General features: G+C 27.8%; 2 protein-coding genes and 1 non-coding gene across 3 annotated transcripts; 1 reads left to right on the top strand and 2 right to left on the bottom strand.

Moving 5' to 3' along the window:
* The first annotated feature begins 2,289 nt into the window (after positions 1-2,289).
* LOC137821976 (protein neprosin-like) lies at positions 2,290-5,616 on the top strand. Its single transcript, XM_068626801.1, has 7 exons — positions 2,290-2,487; positions 3,737-3,823; positions 4,157-4,396; positions 4,516-4,677; positions 4,754-4,807; positions 4,906-5,049; positions 5,134-5,616. The coding sequence occupies exons 1-7, from the start codon at positions 2,311-2,313 to the stop codon at positions 5,518-5,520; spliced, it is 1,251 nt and encodes a 416-aa protein (XP_068482902.1). The 5' UTR covers positions 2,290-2,310; the 3' UTR covers positions 5,521-5,616.
* A 580-nt stretch (positions 5,617-6,196) lies between these two features.
* On the bottom strand, positions 6,197-6,276 carry TRNAL-UAG (transfer RNA leucine (anticodon UAG)). Its single transcript has one exon. It is a non-coding gene; the product is annotated as a tRNA-Leu (tRNA).
* A 5,542-nt stretch (positions 6,277-11,818) lies between these two features.
* Positions 11,819-13,024, bottom strand: LOC137820686 (zinc finger CCCH domain-containing protein 23-like). The gene has a single exon (XM_068624870.1). It carries the CDS (start codon positions 13,007-13,009, stop codon positions 12,170-12,172), a length of 840 nt encoding a protein of 279 aa, XP_068480971.1. The 5' UTR covers positions 13,010-13,024; the 3' UTR covers positions 11,819-12,169.
* Positions 13,025-18,969: the final 5,945 nt, after the last annotated feature.

The raw sequence follows: 18,969 nt of genomic DNA, 5'->3' as shown, positions 1-18,969 counted from the left end.
AAATAACAAACAGAAATTGATCTGTTCTAACCGTGAAGAATGGGTCTTTATTGAAATAATCTAAAAACTTGTTCAACAAATTCTTCTTCGTCATTATTTCTATGTTTTAAAATATTTGAATTCTTCATCATCATTACTTCTATGTTTTAAAATATTTGAATAATAAAGTATGAAGTATTCTTTTTTAGATTTGAGTTTCAATTAAAAAATAAAATGATAATATTCATAATTGTAATAATTTTTAGATGGAAAATTATGAGTATATGTAAAAATTAATTTTTCTTACACAGAAATAAATTATTCAAATATTCATAATTTTAAAAAATAAAATATAAATAATTTTTCATTACATTTAAATAATATTAATAGTTTTATAATAAATTATGAAAATAATAATAATTATTGTATAATTTTTTTATTACATATAACTATATATTTTTTTATATTATAACTTTATTTTATTATTATGTAGTGTTTAATAATTTTATTTATTTTCTTTTAATATTTTTGAAAAATATTTTATTCTTATTACATAATATTATATTATAAAATAGAATATACGGTATATATAATAAGATTAACAACAATAATTAAAATTAATTAATATTAATTAAAATTAATTACCATTAATTATGAATCGATTCTGACTTTATATAAACCGGTTTTATAATTCCACACAATAACTTTCTAGATCGATTGTCAATTTATAATCCCACACAGTAACTCTTTCTAAATCATTTTATAATCCCACACAACAACTCTTTCTAAATCATTTTATAATCTCACACAGTAATTCTGTCTAAATCATGGATTATTCCATCAACCAAAAGTTAAATAAGATTTGATTCTCCCTTGGAAAATTGTGATGCATGTACATGTTAGGATAAGGATATCAACGTAACGTATGCTCCTACGTATAATCCTCTTAAATCCAAGCATTTGTTTGAAGATAACAATTTGCTACTTACTCGCTACTCCATCCATATAGACACCTTCAAAACAGTGGACACAAACAACATAGTTACCTATTTGTCTATCCTCACTCCAACCTAATCTCTGAAAGAAAACAAAGCATAAAGAATCAACATCTTAAATAACTTTGTGAGAATCTTTAACTTGGTTCATCCTCTTATAAACTTTATCAGAGTCATCTTGATTATATGATACAAATGTCCCTTGAGCAATTTTCAAAATAATTTTTAACTTTATTTTATCTTCTTACAATGTCATTTTATTTGCTATGGAAAGAGTGTTCAACTTTTAATATTATATTATGTAAGTGCCAATATAACATTTTTTTTTGAGATACTACAACCATTTTTTAGTTGAACTTTTACTTAATCTTTAACGTTTTTTTTTTCTTTTAACATATTTCTTTTTGAATTAGATTTATAAATTTAACTTTTTAGATAAAATAGATTTGAGTGAGATCCACTTACTCTAAGAGTATAGTGAAATGAATTATGCTTAATCACAACCTTCTATCCCATTTTACATTAGCATATCTCTATTATGGAAACATTATCTCTCTCTCCCTCTATCTCTCTTTTGAAATGTATATCAACAACTAATATAATTGTCTTTTCTCTATATTAATATATATATATATATAAAATAAATAAAATGTATTGAAGAAAATTATTATTTCTTGTCATCAATATTTAAGGTATATACAATTATTAAATAATAATTATAATCTATAACACTAATAATAATAATAAAATTTAAACTGATGTGTTTTTTTAGAAATTACCCTCTACTATAAATTTTTTTATTACTTTCCTAATCACGTACAATGTTTTAGTATGACCATTTTCAATCCTTATCTAAAAAAAACATTTTTTACTTATTTTACCCAAAAAAAGAGCTAAATAAAAAGTAATGTATTATCCCAACACTTCATAGATGTTAATAAAAAAAAACATATTTCTAAAAGCAATTAATTATTTATAATATTATATTAATATAGTTAATATAAGTTTTAATTCATTTATTATATTTCTTTTAAATTTTAATGATAAAATATAATTAGTAAACTAAAAAACTAATGGAGTTTTAGACTTTAAACATATAACTTATAAACAGAAAAAAAAATTGAATAAAAAAAGGGGAAGAATAACCTTAATTTAAGGCAGTCAACTTTTTCTGATGCAATTACAATAAATAAGTAGGATTAGAGGAAGAGGTATACAAATACAAAAAAAAAGCTAACTTTATAATAAATACATCAATAAATGAGTCATTAATATTTATATGTGACAGGTATGCAAATATAAGTTAAAGAGGTCTCTTTGTGAGATAGCAGAAAAAATGGAGAGAAGACATGAAACTGAAATGTGGAAAAGAAAGGGTACAGTTTTGTTCCTTTGGGTATTTTTTGCAGTGTGTATGAGATTGAATGTTGAAGCAAAGTCATCATCAACTCTAGAAACACAAATTGAAGCAAAATTGAAGCAACTCAACAAGCCTGCTGTCAAAACCATCAAGGTTTGCAATCTCAACATTGTGTCACTCTTTTTATATCACATTTTACCTTATTTCAATGCTCTTTAAATCTTTATTTTCATAAACCAAATCACTAATGCTTCAAGATGTAACCATGTTGGAAGGAGAGTTAATTTTTCATCTTAAAAGAGAAAATATATCGAATAGAATTTCTTTAAATTTCATTGAAAACTTCATTGTCAAAATTCAGAATAAAATTATCCAATTGAATATGTAAAATAATTTATTTTTTGAAAAAATAAAATAAAAATATTTATTCTATAGATATTTAAAATTCTCAAATAACCTTTCTTCTCTTTTTTTCATACATATTATGTTAGTCCCTCAGAATATCTTTCTTCAACAAAATGACTCTCTTCTTTATTTACTATAAAATTCTTCTTACACAGTCTTTAAAGTCAAAGAGACTTTGCTAATTTTTTTTAAAAAAATTCTAAGTGAATAGAATAACGTCCAACACTAATATTATTTTTAACATTCATTTGTTTTTTTTTTTTTTTATAGAAAGTACTTGTGTTGTTAATTCCTGACTTTACAGTTTGGTTACGCAAATTAATTAATAAAATTATTAAGTTTTAATTTTTAATCAATTTCTTATTTTTTTAATAATATATTGACATCTTTTAACATAAAAATTACTCTGAATAATATATTTTCCATCTGCAATAAAGTATTTTTTTTTCTATTACCATAACATAGTTTATATTTAATTTTAAAATAAACTATTGATTTTTCTCTTTTTTTCATAAAAGAGAAATATGAAAAAAATATTGTTTACATTTTGCAAATATAAAAGTATAATCGATAATCAATATAATTTTGAGCTTTACAAACAATAAAATTTAAATAAAAAACTAACGACTAAAAGGAACATAATAAATATATTTTGAGAACTTTACTATTGTATAACCTATAAGAATTAAAACATAAAAAAAAAATTAATAATGATTAGAATGTAAAAATTTTAAAATAGATAGTTCGTACAAGAGACGAAATACTAAGCAAAATATCTTTTTTTTCTCGAAATCCAATTTGATATAGAGGTATAAAATATGTGTAATTAATGATTTTATGTAGGTAGCTGCTAGTCTTTGCAAAAAAAAAAATGATTAGTTGGAAAATCAATCAGTTATTATTTATTTGTATAGAGTCTGAAATATCTCATTCAGCATTTCATTTCTAAAAATCTAATTCCATGTTATTTCAATTTTTGTATTTTTGTTTGATGCAGAGTGAAGATGGCGACATTATTGATTGTGTGAACATTTATGACCAACCTGCTTTTGATCATCCGGCTTTAAAGAATCACACTATCAAGGTCTTCTTACTCTTTGATAATTTTTATGATGAAAAATGATAATTGGTAGATAAAAATTGGCACTCAAACAACCACATATTTAACTACAATTTTATGGCATTCTTTTCATTAAAAATCACATAAAATTTATAATCAAATACACAATTTAAATATTTAATATTTCAATTTTATAACTATGATGAAACATCCTCCTTTATTAAGGTAACTACTATATTAATAACTTCATGTGTACACATCTACCTCTATTGTTGGGTTTGGAAGTAATGATCACAATTTGATACTATTATTCCAATTATGAGTAAGTAATTTGTATCCAACGATTGGATTGTGCAGATGATGCCGAATTATTTGCTAGAATTGAAAAAATCAAGCACAGAAGAAGGTTTGAAGTCAGAGATATTTCAGACATGGCAGAAAAGTGGAAGCTGTCCAAAAGGAACCATCCCTATTCGCAGAATTGTAAGGGAAGATTTACTCAGAGCTGCTTCTCTGGACAACTTTGGCCGGAAACCCCCACATCAATATGAGAATTCAACAGACCAAGCAAACGGATATGTTCCCGAAAATCGCTCGGTAATGATCTCAATCAATCACTATCTTCTGCAATTATATGTGACCATTTTTTATTTGATAAATGCAGCATAGATTTTAGTAATAGATAGAATTGATGGTAAGGTGACATGGTGATGCAGTCAGCATATCTTTTGACAGTGGGATACAACTATATTGGTGCACAAGCAGACATCAACCTTTGGAATCCAAAGGTTGCTCAAACAAACGACTTCACCACAGCACAGATTTGGCTTAAGAACAACAATGGCCCCTATTTTGAAAGCGTTGAATCAGGATGGACGGTCAGTTCCCTTCACAAACTATATTGCATCACTAAATAACACACATCACTAAAGCTTCCTTGTTATTACGATTTAGGTGAATCCCAAACTATATGGTGACGGAGCCACTCGATTTTTTGCCTATTGGACAGTAAGTATATATATTCATTTATCATTGATGAAGTATGAAGGAGAGAATCAAACATTGGTGTAATTTTGGAGTGTTGACTTGGTGGCTATGTGGTGCAGAGGGATTCATACAGGTCAACCGGTTGCTTCGATCTTACTTGTTCAGGATTTGTGCAAACTGGGCAAGTAGTGCTTGGTGGTACCATAGGACCTATATCATCATTTTATGGACAACAGTATGATATTAACGTTGGAATGTTTCTGGTAAAATAATGTTAAAATGTGGTATTGAATTATCAGTACGTTAACTTTGATAGTAAGAAGATTAACATGGTGTGTATGATGTAGGAACCAAACTCGGGAAATTGGTATCTGAAATTGAAGAACAATATCGCTATTGGTTATTGGCCGGCTGAAATAATGGGGTCACTAAGACACAGTGCGATAGCGGTTCAGTGGGGGGGACAAGTATCAAGCATGAATGTAGGAAAGAAAACCCCTCACACAAGTACACAAATGGGTAGTGGAGAGTTCGCAAATGGTCGATTTCAACAGTCATGCTTCATGCGGAACATAAGGATTGTGGATTATTCGCTTCAACTTAAATATCCCAGAGATGTAACTCCAATGACTCAAGAACCCTTTTGTTACACCGCCGTCAATGATGCCAGACCTGGGATCGAACCTGAGTTTTATTTTGGAGGTCCCGGAAGAGACCTACCCCATTGTCCCTGATCCACATATAATAATAATTACTGCATGAATCTTTCAAATGACTCTGTGTACTTTATAAATAAGTTTGTGTGTTAACCCAATGAAAATACTTTTTGAGCGCATACATTCATACTCATTTCTCTTTTCCTTACTTGATTTTGCCATTGTGTTTGTTCTATATTGAAAGAGAACCAATTCATTACAGATCCTTTAAACTATTGTTAAACTTAACATAAAATAAATAGAATTGTTATGTCAAACAATTACAATGAAAATTGTGAGTAAGCTTTAAAGGCCTTCTACCTCTATCTCTGCAACTTAATGTGAATTTAAAATAGTTGTTAATTATGTTAAAATTCTAATTAAAGAAATTAATCCCTAAAATTTTAATTGCAAAATCATTAAACTAACGAGCAAGATGTTTCATTTTTTATCAGAAAAAAAAATGACAGCTGTGGGATTTGAACTATTGTTAAACTTAACATAAAATAAATAGAATTGTTATGTCAAACAATTACAATGAAAATTGTGAGTAAGCTTTAAAGGCCTTCTACCTCTATCTCTGCAACTTAATGTGAATTTAAAATAGTTGTTAATTATGTTAAAATTCTAATTAAAGAAATTAATCCCTAAAATTTTAATTGCAAAATCATTAAACTAACGAGCAAGATGTTTCATTTTTTATCAGAAAAAAAAATGACAGCTGTGGGATTTGAACCCACGCCCTTTCGGACCAGAGCCTAAATCTGGCGCCTTAGACCACTCGGCCAAACTGTCAGATGAAAAATTAATCAAAGAAATATAATTAGATAGAACTTTTGTGTTATACTAATGTAGTGGCTATGAGTATAAACTGGAGCCTTGATGTTGGGCTACGTTCATTGTTGGAAGTTGCTCCTCTTGTGGGCTACTCCGATCTCGAGACCCCAATTTCAGCAACTTTATTTAGTATTTGTTTTCAAATGCATCAAAATTATTCGGTTTTAGTTCATTCAATTTTTTTCAATTCTTCTTTTTGGTACTCAGAATGCATTGGGTCGGGTCATTGACTCTATAAATAAAACAGTAGATAAACAAAAACTTGATTAAAAGTTATAGCACTGCATAATTATACAACATAAAAATTAATTTCCAAAATTTGATTTAGATTTTACTGTTTAAATCCAATACGAACCAATATCAATTGTTTTATGTTTTAGACTACAAGGTTGAATGACCTTAAACCTAGAACATTGATTAGTTCAAAATAAGTGCATCCTTGGTTTATGTATAAAAAATGATCTTTTTTTTTTACCTCCTCTCCTCTGATATATATTAATAAAATCTAACCTATTTTCTCTGATTCTGTATTGATGATCGTACAATAATACCTTCTTCTAAAACCAATGATAAAAAAACCTAAATAGATGGTGAATTACGACTAGTTATTTATTAGATTTGTAGTCAATAACACTTTAACTATATCAGTAAACTCTAGAAAAATACCCTTACTTACAGAGTATGTTTTGCAGAGAATTTTAAACTATAATTTTTTTTATTAGTTAAAATGCTATTTACCATATTAATAGTTTTTTAGTGGGCCGAATTATTAGTTCGGTAAATAAATTTACTTTAGTAGCTTGTAATATTAGCTCAACTAATGTTTCAAGTGGCGCTTTAAGCAATGTTGACTGGATAATAGTATGGCAGCGAGCACACCCACCACACCCCAAGTTACAAACTGTTTCTTCCTACACCTCCATACAAAATTTTTTAATACACTTTTTTATCTTTATTGTGTCACTCTCATATTTTGGATTACATAGTCTGAAAATTAATATTAGATTTGAAAATAGTTTATGAATTATGTAATTTGGAATATATTTTTAAAAATTATATTTTGGACTATATAATTTGAAAGTCTGGATTTTAGAGTAGTTTTCAGATTATGTAATTCATACACTCATTTGAAAAAAAGCTTATGAATTACACAATCCGAAAGTTAATTTAGACTTCTGGATTATGTAATTCGAAAACTAATCATACATCTGAAAAAATGATTTCAGATTACATAATCCAAAACCTAATTACGAATTTGAAAAAATACTTCAGGATTACGTAATCTGAAATATTAAAAAAAACATTTTTGGAATATCAAAAAATATCAAAAATTTATGAAGGTTGAAGAAAAACATATAGAAGTGCAGGAAGAAAGAATCCAAGTTACATTTGACTTTTAATTTAATAAAATATGGTTTGGATTAGTCCATTTTGTATGTGGACTACTCTTTGAGTATATGAATCATATGTATAAAAAGTAGTTTTTTTCATTAAAAAAATTAATATTAATTTTGAATAAATTTATTTTTTATTTATTAAGTTTTTCTTATTTAAATAAATTAGTTAAATTGATTCATAATATTATTTTCGCACATAATTATAGATAAAAACATATTATAATAATGTTATCTTTTTCAATTAAATTTGAATTTCAATCATGCTAATAAATTCATAAATAAAATATTATATTAAATATATTTTTTAAGATGATACATATATACGTATGATTATTATTTTAATTTAAAAATAATAGAAAAAAATATATATAATTTATGTCAATACATATATACGTATGTTATAATTAGTATTTATGTCAATATTTTTTTTTGTTTGATATTAGTTGAAATTCATAAGTTCAATTAGTAATGATGCTACTGAAGTAGTGTAATTAAAAAACACTATAATGAATTTGAGACATTCAAAATATTACATAGTCAAATATTGTCATGATATAATATCTTTTAAATCATGCACGAGGATTTACGTAGTGATAAATTCATGAAATTTTCAAACAATTCAATTATTAATATTATTATAATATTATACGAGGAACAAGAATTATAATTCGTTATACAATACGCATTAAACAACCAATAGTAAAAAAAAAATGTAATGATGGTGACAACAAATAATTGATATAATGATTTAAAAAATGAAGACTTTTAATTTATGTGACCGAGATAAATTTTAAGGTCCAACATAATAAATGACAGATGTTCTTAACGAGAATTGATCCTATTTTAAGTCAAACTCTTTATTGTAGATGTTATTTGATCAGTTTCTCTTTAAGTAAAGTCAAGCTGTTAGTTGTTCATAGCAATGGGAGTTGAATATAATATAGAATGGTTGTTCATCTTCAAATCTTCAAATGATTCTATTACGAAATTAGGCTATTTTAGTTAAAAAAATTGTGTGTAATTGATTTTTTCTATGTTCATAATTTCTGGTTGAAATGGTTTGAGTGTAATTAAATTTTTTTACTAAATTCAATTGAATTTTTTATTATTAATTTATATAATTTATATAATATTTGATAGAGAGAAAAAAAAATTGTTTTCAATCTATTCCGACTTCAAGTCCGAGAGATAGTATCGTTAGGATCAATTATCACATTTGAAGTATTGTTCGTTTTGAAGGTCAGTGTTCCGTCACAGTTTTGTTCTTAAAAGACGTCTCAATAGATTGAGGGAGAAGAGAGTGTATAACCTGCCATTAACCTCGCCTCCTAAACAATGTGAAACTATATTTACATACCGAAACACAACCATTAATATAATAAAAAAAAAGATAATTACTAATTTTCAAGCACCAAACTATCCTAAACATGGGTGTGTGGATTGTGATGGTTGATGGATAATCTCGATGGCATGGTTCCACGCAGCATCTCCTAACTAGAGTAACCTTTTTGTCCTTTTCTAAGAATTTAGAAAACGTGGTCGATTTTGGATGGAATTGAGAAACCACCGTCCATTTTTGTCGTGTTTCTCATTTATAATCTTGCTTACCCATAGTCATTAACGCGCTCTTTTGTTGCCTACAATCGCTCTTTATTCATCACATTGCTTAAAATTGAAACAACCACAAGGGCCCCTCCATTCCAAATGGTGCATCCTTGACCACACCTTGTCTCTTCCAACTCTTAGATTTTCACATGAGTGGATATTATCAACATTAATTGTTTTCTTTTGTTCATACAATGCAATAAAGAAAGAGTCAAGTAGCAACTACAAGTGGCACCAAGTGGATCAACACCTATAAGATTCGTCTTAGAATACAAGATAAGCCTCGCTGTGTCAGCATCGCCATCCACATCCCCTATCTAATCTTGCTTTATTATTACTTTAAGCATTTCATATTACTCATAACTCATAAACCTTTCACAATATTCTATTATTTCTTCATTCTCAATCGGTTTTTAATAGTATAACAATTTAGGATTTGTTCATAGTATAATCTTTTTATATAGTATATTATACTTATGTTAGAAAATGAAGTCAAATATAATTATACCTTTTTTTAAATTAATGTTATTTAGTTGTATATAGTTTCTTTAAAAGTCAATGATGATGGAGACATATATATTTTATGGAGAGTTATAACTAATAATGATATATCTCGACGTATTTATCTATAATAATAATAATTATTATTATTTACTATATATTTCATATTTATGTCCTACTTATTATATATTTCATTTTTCACTTCTTATTAGTACATGCCACCAAAAGTGCATATAACAAAATTATATTTCATAAAAGAGGAGAAATAACAAAGTATTCCCTAATGTACTATATTTTATTAATTAAAATTTATCAAAAGCTATCAAATTATAAATTAGAACGTTTTTAATAGGAGATGAAATTGACCCAGTTTTTATGATTTAGAATATAACTTAAATAAAAAGCATCTTTTATATATTAAATTAGAATATTTAACTTACAAAATAAAACTTTCGTTCTCTCCACTCTTCAAATTAAAGATTCTCGATATTATTTTTTCTATTTTAGAAGTGTACTTTGCATACTCACAATTAACCAAATATTTCCTCTTTCAATAACCTGTAATCACCGTCTCTCTATACTTATACTTTAATTAAATATACATATTTTTACTTATTAATAATAATTAAACATAATATTATATCATAATTTAATTTTTTATTGCAAAGTTAAAATACAATTCGTGTAAGCAAACTGTTTATTTATTATAATTTTTAATCATGTAAAACAATTTTTGTCAGGTACAATACACAATCTACCATGCAAATTTAGATTAATGTATTAAAAAGTGAGGTATTATCATTTCTGTTGATATTCACCAAGAAGCTTCATAAATTTCAATCATTAAATTCCATTTGAGTACTTGGACCCCAAGTTACCTCAACCAAGCTTAACCTATATTAGATAACAAAGTGGTTTCGTTGTGCAAATTGTTTACCTTCGGATTATAAAAATAATTAAAATGTCATCACCTCACGTCGTTTACTACACACCTTCTCTAAACACAAGAGCAGCCATTGCAACACAACACACATTTCAAACACTGAAATAACTGAATTATAGAAGAAGATAACAATGTTTCGTTTTTACCTTGGTTTCTACTTTGCCCCCGTTGTCTGCTAGCATTCTGGCATCAGTAACTTTTACAAACTATTTATTCCGTTGTTTATCATGTATATATGGTTACATTAGACCGTCTAATTTATGTATAAATTATATTTATTTACATTGTATAGTTTTTTTAGTAGATGATTTTTTTTTATAAATCATCTAATTTGCTTGTTTTCATTAAACCATTTAATCTATTAATAGACTCTTTATGTATTTTTTTAATGCTAGATCATCTAATTTATTTAATTAACACTATATTATCTAACCTGTTTGATCATCACTAGATCATTTAATTAGATTATCTTAATTATTTTTTTTACTTTTAATATTATAAAAATATATATTAATTGTTGGATATCACCTTCATAATAATATATAAGTAAGTGTAACCTTATAAATTAATTTTATAAAAATAAATTAGATTTAATATTCACTTCTTAATATGATATTAGAGTTATCTAAATATTCTAACGAGTTTATTAATTCTATAACATTACCCACAATCGGATCAATATCAAATCACATATAAAGTTGAGTTAAATGTAAAATTTATTTATTAATATATATATATATATTTATTTTTTTTCTTTTTTTTATTTATTATTTTCTCTTATTTTTTCATGAAAAAATCCATAAACTCTTCCAGTACATTTTTAAAGGGATGTATTTCATGTAATGTTATTATACCATCTCCGTGGTTGGAATTGGGAGACTAAAAAATTACCGAGGAAAGAACAAATTCTTCCTTCATCGTCGTATGCATTAGAATTTAATACAGTACGTCGAAATTTATAAAATAACTTTCCTAACTTTTATGCAAACATAATCAGAATTGAAATGATCCAAAATCAGAGAAAATGAAGAGCATTAAAATAATATACAGCAGAGGCCAGAAAGAGGTGCTTGAAGAATTTAAGCTTCACAACGAGTTATCATACAGAAGTAGTCTAGAGACAATGGAGCAATTGCATGTGGTGAAATGAGAGGAGAATTTGGGTGTGAAGTTAATCGAATTTTCACTTGGAAGCAGGGAATCCAACATGCGTTACATGACTTGGCAGATAAAAAAAAGGACAGTAGTGTTGAATCTTCAGATTTCTGGCATTCCTCAGACATAGGTGAGAGAAGGAAGTAGAAAGCAGAGACACACAGTAGTATTTTCTGAACTCATCAACTATGTACATAAAATTCTATTTTATTTGACATTGCATTATGCAACTTAACAGTAGAGAGAGAAATCAAAGGCCACCAAATCCAATGTGAGGAGCAGAACCTCCAATGGAATTATCCCTGCTAAGCTTGGCGTAGATTCTCGCCCTAATATCTCTCCCAGATTCCACTCTCTCCATAGCAGCCTCTTCTTCCTCACACGCATTGCCACTTAAAATACCGCCACGTGGCGACCCGAACACGCACCGGGTCAAACCCGAAAAAAGCCCATCGTCCAGTTGAACACTCCGCATTGAGCTAACTATCTCTTGTATGTTGTGTACGTAAGGAGAAGAGGGCGGAGAATCGAAGAAGGAAGAGTTCATAACGGAAGTGGGAGAGGAAAGAGAGGACGATTCGGGTACGAGGCGGAGCTGGTCGTTGGTGTGAGCGAAGAAGCAAACTCTGCGGCGGCAATTAGTCCCGTCTTTACAGAGGTGGGTTCTGTAGCGAGAAGGGTGGAGCCAGCACTCGAAGACGCCATGCGCGAACTGACACGTGTCACCCCTCTTGCAGTTCCCCTTCCGGTAATCAGGGCAGGCCGTGGCGGAGTAGAGGAACTTGCGGGGGTCCCGGCGGCGAGCCTTCTCGGCGGGGTGGGCGTAGGGACACTCGGTCCAGTCGTGGGACCTGGCACGTGGACAGGTGAGTACCTTGAACTGAAACATCAGGAAATGATCGGTGGAGAAGGAGGCGGTGTCGGGCGCATTGGGAGAGAACGGGGAGAGTGGTCCTCCGTCTGCGGCGGCGGAGTCCCAGAGGTGTATTTGAACGTTTGGTATCATGTGATTTGGTTTGTGTTTGTTTGTTGGGGGTGAGTGATAGTGAATATATAATAAGGTTGGTGTGGTGCGGGGTAAAAGGGGCATGCGGTTTTCCTATTTTTAACAGAGGTTGAGTCAATGATAAGTAACATAAAAATATCTGTGGATTTATGATGACGATGATGAGGTGTACAGTTTCCACGTGGCTGTGACTTTGTTACTGTAAGAGTTGGTATCTATCTAAAAGAGACACTTATTACACATAAATATGATATCTAAACACGAATATATATAATTATAAATTGATAATAAAGATTTATATACATAACTATTATATTATTTTAGTAAGTTTTATATTATTTTTTAAATAATTTTTTTATGATTTGTTAACACAAAATTTGTTTCTTAATTATAATTATAATAAAATTTATATAATAAATTTAAATTTTTAAAAAATTAATATATTTTTACTTTTTAAAATTGTATTAAAATCATATTAAATTTATCAAAAATTTAATAAATATTTTTTAAATTTAATACTTTACCAATAGATATCATAGTATCATACTAGGTATCCGATATAAGTAGGCGACTGATCTTTTAAAAAAAATGTTTGAGTTTGTTAGCCTTTCTTCTCTTTCCATCCTTTTGTCTAATACAACGGACAAATAATATTTTTAATTTCGTTAATTCCTGTATGTTATTTGATAGATGATGCTATTTTGGGCACGTGTGTACTCTGTAGCAAACTTCCAAAGCTGGAACTTTCTATCAAATATATATCACTTTTTAAAATAAAATAATAAAAAATAAATTTGTATCAACTTTATTTACTACATTAGATCAGTTTACTATTTATGTACAGAATTTCTTTCTAATTAAATTCTGATTGCCAATAATCTACCCAAAAAGTTTAGTTAAATTTAATTTGGTATAAATAAAATTTTGGATGGAATGATTGCTGAAAAAATATTTTGAAAAGATGTAACTTATTCTTATAAGATTGTTATTTTGTATTTATTTTATTCAGGGTAAGTTAATTGAATTAATAAAATGTGTGTTAATTTATAGGAAAGTTAAATGATTTGACACTAAATGTAAAAAGAGAATTTTTAAAATGAAGTTTTCATTAATTATAATTTTGTATTTGATTATATAACAATTTTATTACGATAATAAATGTTTAGTCTTTGGTGATCATTTCACAATCAACCTTGGGGTTGGGTGGTGGTGGTAATTATTGGAAAGATTTCGATTAGACATTGAAATTAAATATATTATTTTCACTTTGTGGAGACATTTGTACTCATACACGAACTTTAACTTTTGATTATAAAAAATAAGTTGGATAAATATACTGCATATAACTGTTGATTGAAAATGGTATTGTAAATATCTGTTTGCAAACAAATTAGATAAAAAATAAGTTGAAGTAGATGTAACACTCCTCATACCATGGATTTAAAATATTACCAGTTCAAAATGTGAACTTTGTTACATCTATCCTTGGATCTTATAGTAATTACAATATTATAAGAAATATATAGATTAATTATGTATTATCCATATACGTATTTATTATGTGGAACAACCATCATTACATTGACTTTTTAAAAAAAAATTGTGAGTATAAAAAATAAAGTGGGTCTAATTTCATATATAAATTGTCACAAGATTTATTTGAATATTTCTTAAGAAGGATTTCTTTCAGAAAAAAGAAGAAGCATATATATATATGATTAATTCATATCAATATCTGATCTCTGCAAAAAAAAAAAGACTTACAATTTAGAGTAAAATATTAATGAGAGGTTTAATATTTTTTTATTTAGTTAATTATATATCTTTATTATTAAATTCTAATTCTGTGAATTTTTTCTTAAATTTTTTAACCTGTTAAATGTATACCTTATTTTGAAACGGTTGGGTTATGGTCTTGGGCCGACTCTTGGCGATTAAGGAAGGACGTCGATCTAATTATTACGTGTGTAGTCCAACTTGGTGATTAAGTACAATTTTAAGTTAATAGTAGTCTTATTTGCCTGTGCATAAGGCTGGGGGCATGTTGGGTTATGGGCCTTGGGTCGACCTTTTCTCATTTAGGTAAGAGGCTGATGTAAATGAATAATGTAAAGAAAATAGTATAGGATGAGGATGTGGATTAATTAACATTAACCATGCAGTAAAAAACGGCAGACAAAGGGTTAAGACTTACTCTATATATACTAGATAAAACCTCACATATAGACAGATCACAAATTAGGTTAAGAGCACACTTGTTCTTGACTACCTTGAATGTTCTGGGTTTAGGTCTCCAATTAGCCTGTCTAGAACAGAAACATATGAGGTAGAAAAATGTAAGAGTAGAATTATTTGGAATAAAATATTATATTATAATAAAATAATAATTTTTTTAAATGTTAATTGTTGAAATTGTGTTAAGAAAGTGTGTTAAGGTATACAAACAACAATAATAGGTAGACATTCTTAACAGATACCAACATTCACTTCACAATCAAATATTATTATTTTATTTTAAAAAATTGTTTATGTTAATTTGTATCATATCATGTCGGATTTTGAGGATAACCTACGTAGACGAGAACCAAAATGCATTCACACTTTAAATGTTGTTTCTTCCTGGACTTCCATATAGTTCTCCGGACATTTCATAGGTTAGAGAACCGTCCTTAAAAAAATACTTCTGTATTTTATAATTTCAAAATATTTTATAATTTTATATTCCAAAAGATATTTTTGGATCCAATCTAATATTCAGAATATTTTTTTTTTCTTGAAAAATTTATTATAGATTACACAATTTAGAAGGTGTTTTGGTAATAGCTTTTAGATTGTATAATCATAACATCTTCTTACTATAATATGTATGTCTGATTGTAAAATTTAAAATTACTTTCTAGATTGTAAAATCTGAAATGTAATTTTAAAATGTATTTCAAATTGTTTAATCCAAAAGATATTTTACAATCCATAATACATATTATAGTAAAGGAGTGTTATAAATTATAATTCAATATAAAAAAAATAAACTTTAAACCCTAAACTCTAAATTCTAAACCATAAGCGAACATTTATCCACTTTAAATTATCAACTTTTTAATCTCAATTACTGGCTTGGGCCTATTAGTCCATGTCCCTCAGAAAAAAAAAGAGAAAAAAAACAGGCAAATGCTCCCTGCACCCAACACTTTTGAACCTGCACCCAACATAATTTCAAAAATCCCGAAAATACTCTTTATTCTGGAAATAAAAATTCTGAATTGAAAATAATGCATTCCGGAAAAAAAAAATCCAGAAGAGGTTTTTGTGTTTCGGATATAAAAATCCGGAAAAAAAATCAAAATTCCATTCCAGGTAAAAAAATCCAAAACTGAAAATAATACATTACGGAAAAAATTATCCAGAAGAGATTATTGTGTTCCGGAAAAGGGGGTCCAGAATGTAATTTTATATGTACCCCATTTTCTTAAGGGTATTTTCGGTATTTCCCCTGTGATTGGGTGCAATGATATGGTGCAGGAAGCAAGGCAAATTCTTCCTGCACCATATCAATTTTTTAAATTTCCAAAATTACCCTTCTGCACTATATCAATTTTAACCTCTCCCATATCAATTTTTTAAATTTTCAAAATTACACTTATTTCAAATTAAAAAATTCAAAATAATAACTATAATTGAGAAATAAAAAAATATATTCTGGAAAAGAAATTTTGAACACAAAACTAAAAGCACATTCTGAATAAAAAATTTCAGAATTGAAAAATATGTTCCGAAAATTGAAATCCAAAATATTTCAGATAAAAGTTTCAAAAATAATTTTTTCCATTTTGTGTAAGGTTATTTTCGTCATTTAGAAAAGATATTTTTATCATTTTCTAGAACTGATTGGGTGCATGCTGAAATTGATACGGTGTAGGAAGAAATTGTCAGGAAGCAATTGCCAAAAAAACAATGTAACCTCTATATTTCAAAGTCCACGAAAGGAGTACGCATAATTTATGGGCCAGTTTTTTTCTGCACCTTCATATTTTCTTTCCACAGTTCCATGAGTTGGTGAATTTACTACTTGACTCTTAATTTAAAAAAAAAAACCTTGAAGCACCCCTCTTATTTTCTCTTATTCACTTTGTCCATACACCACAAGCGGTTTCTGATGGAGCGGCGGTTATTGACAGAACGGTTAACCTAGTGAGACATGGAATGTTTGAGAGGGTGTACTTGAAAACAACGGTTTTATACTGCATTAGTCAGGTGTTATCATTATATATTATTGAAGATGTCGTGGTGTTCGAGGAGATTATAAAAGACTGCATGCGAAGGATGTGCTTGAGGTTCTTGGGGTGGCACGATACGTTCCTGTAAGCCAAGAAGAAGATGAAAATGATAAAAAATATGTCAATCCAAATATTCAAAAGCATATAAATATGTACAAGATATTTCTACAAAGACATAAACATCTACAAATGCATTAAAGCTTAGTATACAAAATACATGTTAATCTGAAATATAAAATTTATATTGTATTATAGATTTTACAATCTAAAATATAAAATTTATATTAAATTATAAATTATATAATTCAGAATGAAATATATGATATTTTAAATTACATAATTTAGAATATAAATTTTATATTATATTTTAGATTATAAAAATACAAATTTTATATTTAGAATTGAAAAAACTCTAAACATCAACTTTCAGATTCTTTGATTATGAAAGTCTTCATAATACATTGTGAAATTGGAAAAAAAAATCAATAGAATACACACAATAATTTTAGTACTCTAAGAAATATGAGGTGCAGAAACAAAGTATGAAGGTGTTGGAAGAAATTTCCTAATTTATGTTGTCTCCGGCCGCTTTGACCACAGTCTGCAGAAAGACTGTTTCTTCCTGTACCTCCATATCTTCTTCTGGCACCTTCATACACAATATGAAAATACATTTTTATTCTTCTTGTGCCTCACCCATAGAATAACTTCTGGATTATGTGTAATCTGGAAACGCATTTGGAAAAAGACTTCCGGATTACATAATCCGAAAGTTAAAAAAGACTTTTGAATTATGTAATCCATAAAGTAATCATGCATCTGAAAAAAAGACTTCTGGATTATATAATCTGGAAGCTAATTACAAATTTAAAAAATGACTTCCGGATTATGTAATCTGGAATCTGGAATATTACAGAGAGAATATTTTGGAAATACGAAAATCTATGGAAGTGAGAGAAGAAGGTAAGCATCCCTGCAGAAACCATGTTTACACTGAATGTCCAACATCATTTTCAATAATGACTTCTTTAACTAGAATTTTGAAAGAAAAAACACTTTATTATTGTTTCTCCTCCTCAATGATGCCAACTTTGATTTCTTTCTTCTTCAATGTCTTCCATTCTAATAAGTATATAGTAGAATCAAAAACGAAAATGAGTTTTGTTAATCCAATCCAATCATCTTAGTTGCTAAAACTGCAAGTTTCAAGAAGGAAGAACCCCTGCAAGCACAATGGTTCACCTCACTTACAAGGAATCTTTTTTAATATATCACATTAGATCACGATAGATAAACATAAACTCAAATTGAACAATTCATTTTCCCTTATCTCATGATCTCCAACATCTCATTTGGATATTTTGGCAACGTTGCACCATTACATATTTGTTGCTTGCAAGTTCAAAAGAGAATGATAATTTGATATGCTTCCCTTACATGAGAATCTTATCTGATAGTCATCATTTATGTATTATTTTTCCCATTTTAAAATAATATTCTTTCAACTTTTTTTAAATAATGGTTATTCCAATCCAGAATATGTATGTATAAAACATACATAATAATTGACAAATTTTTAATTAAATTTATGTTAAGTTAAAACTATATTTTACGAACAAAATATATATATTTTTGAAATAAATTATATGAAAAACCTCTTATAAATTAGCTTATGTTTTTTCTCTTCTATAAAAAAATTGTGGAGAAATAAATATACACATATCGTCTAACTTTTAACAAACAAAAAAATATAATATTATCATATACGTT

This window comes from Phaseolus vulgaris, chromosome 9 (genome assembly GCF_000499845.2).
Source record: "Phaseolus vulgaris cultivar G19833 chromosome 9, P. vulgaris v2.0, whole genome shotgun sequence".
Classification (NCBI taxonomy): Eukaryota; Viridiplantae; Streptophyta; class Magnoliopsida; order Fabales; family Fabaceae; genus Phaseolus; species Phaseolus vulgaris.
Note: the sequence above shows the minus strand (reverse complement) of the source record. Positions and strands in the feature narration are given on the sequence as shown.

Coding starts and splice junctions, on each gene's coding strand:
- LOC137821976 (XM_068626801.1), top strand. CDS start 2,311: ATGGAGAGAAGACATGAAACTGAAATGTGGAAAAGAAAGGGTACAGTT. Junction 4,678..4,753: donor GCGTTGAATCAGGATGGACG/GTCAGTTCCCTT, acceptor ATTACGATTTAG/GTGAATCCCAAACTATATGG. Junction 4,808..4,905: donor GATTTTTTGCCTATTGGACA/GTAAGTATATAT, acceptor TATGTGGTGCAG/AGGGATTCATACAGGTCAAC.
- LOC137820686 (XM_068624870.1), bottom strand. CDS start 13,009: ATGCCCCTTTTACCCCGCACCACACCAACCTTATTATATATTCACTAT.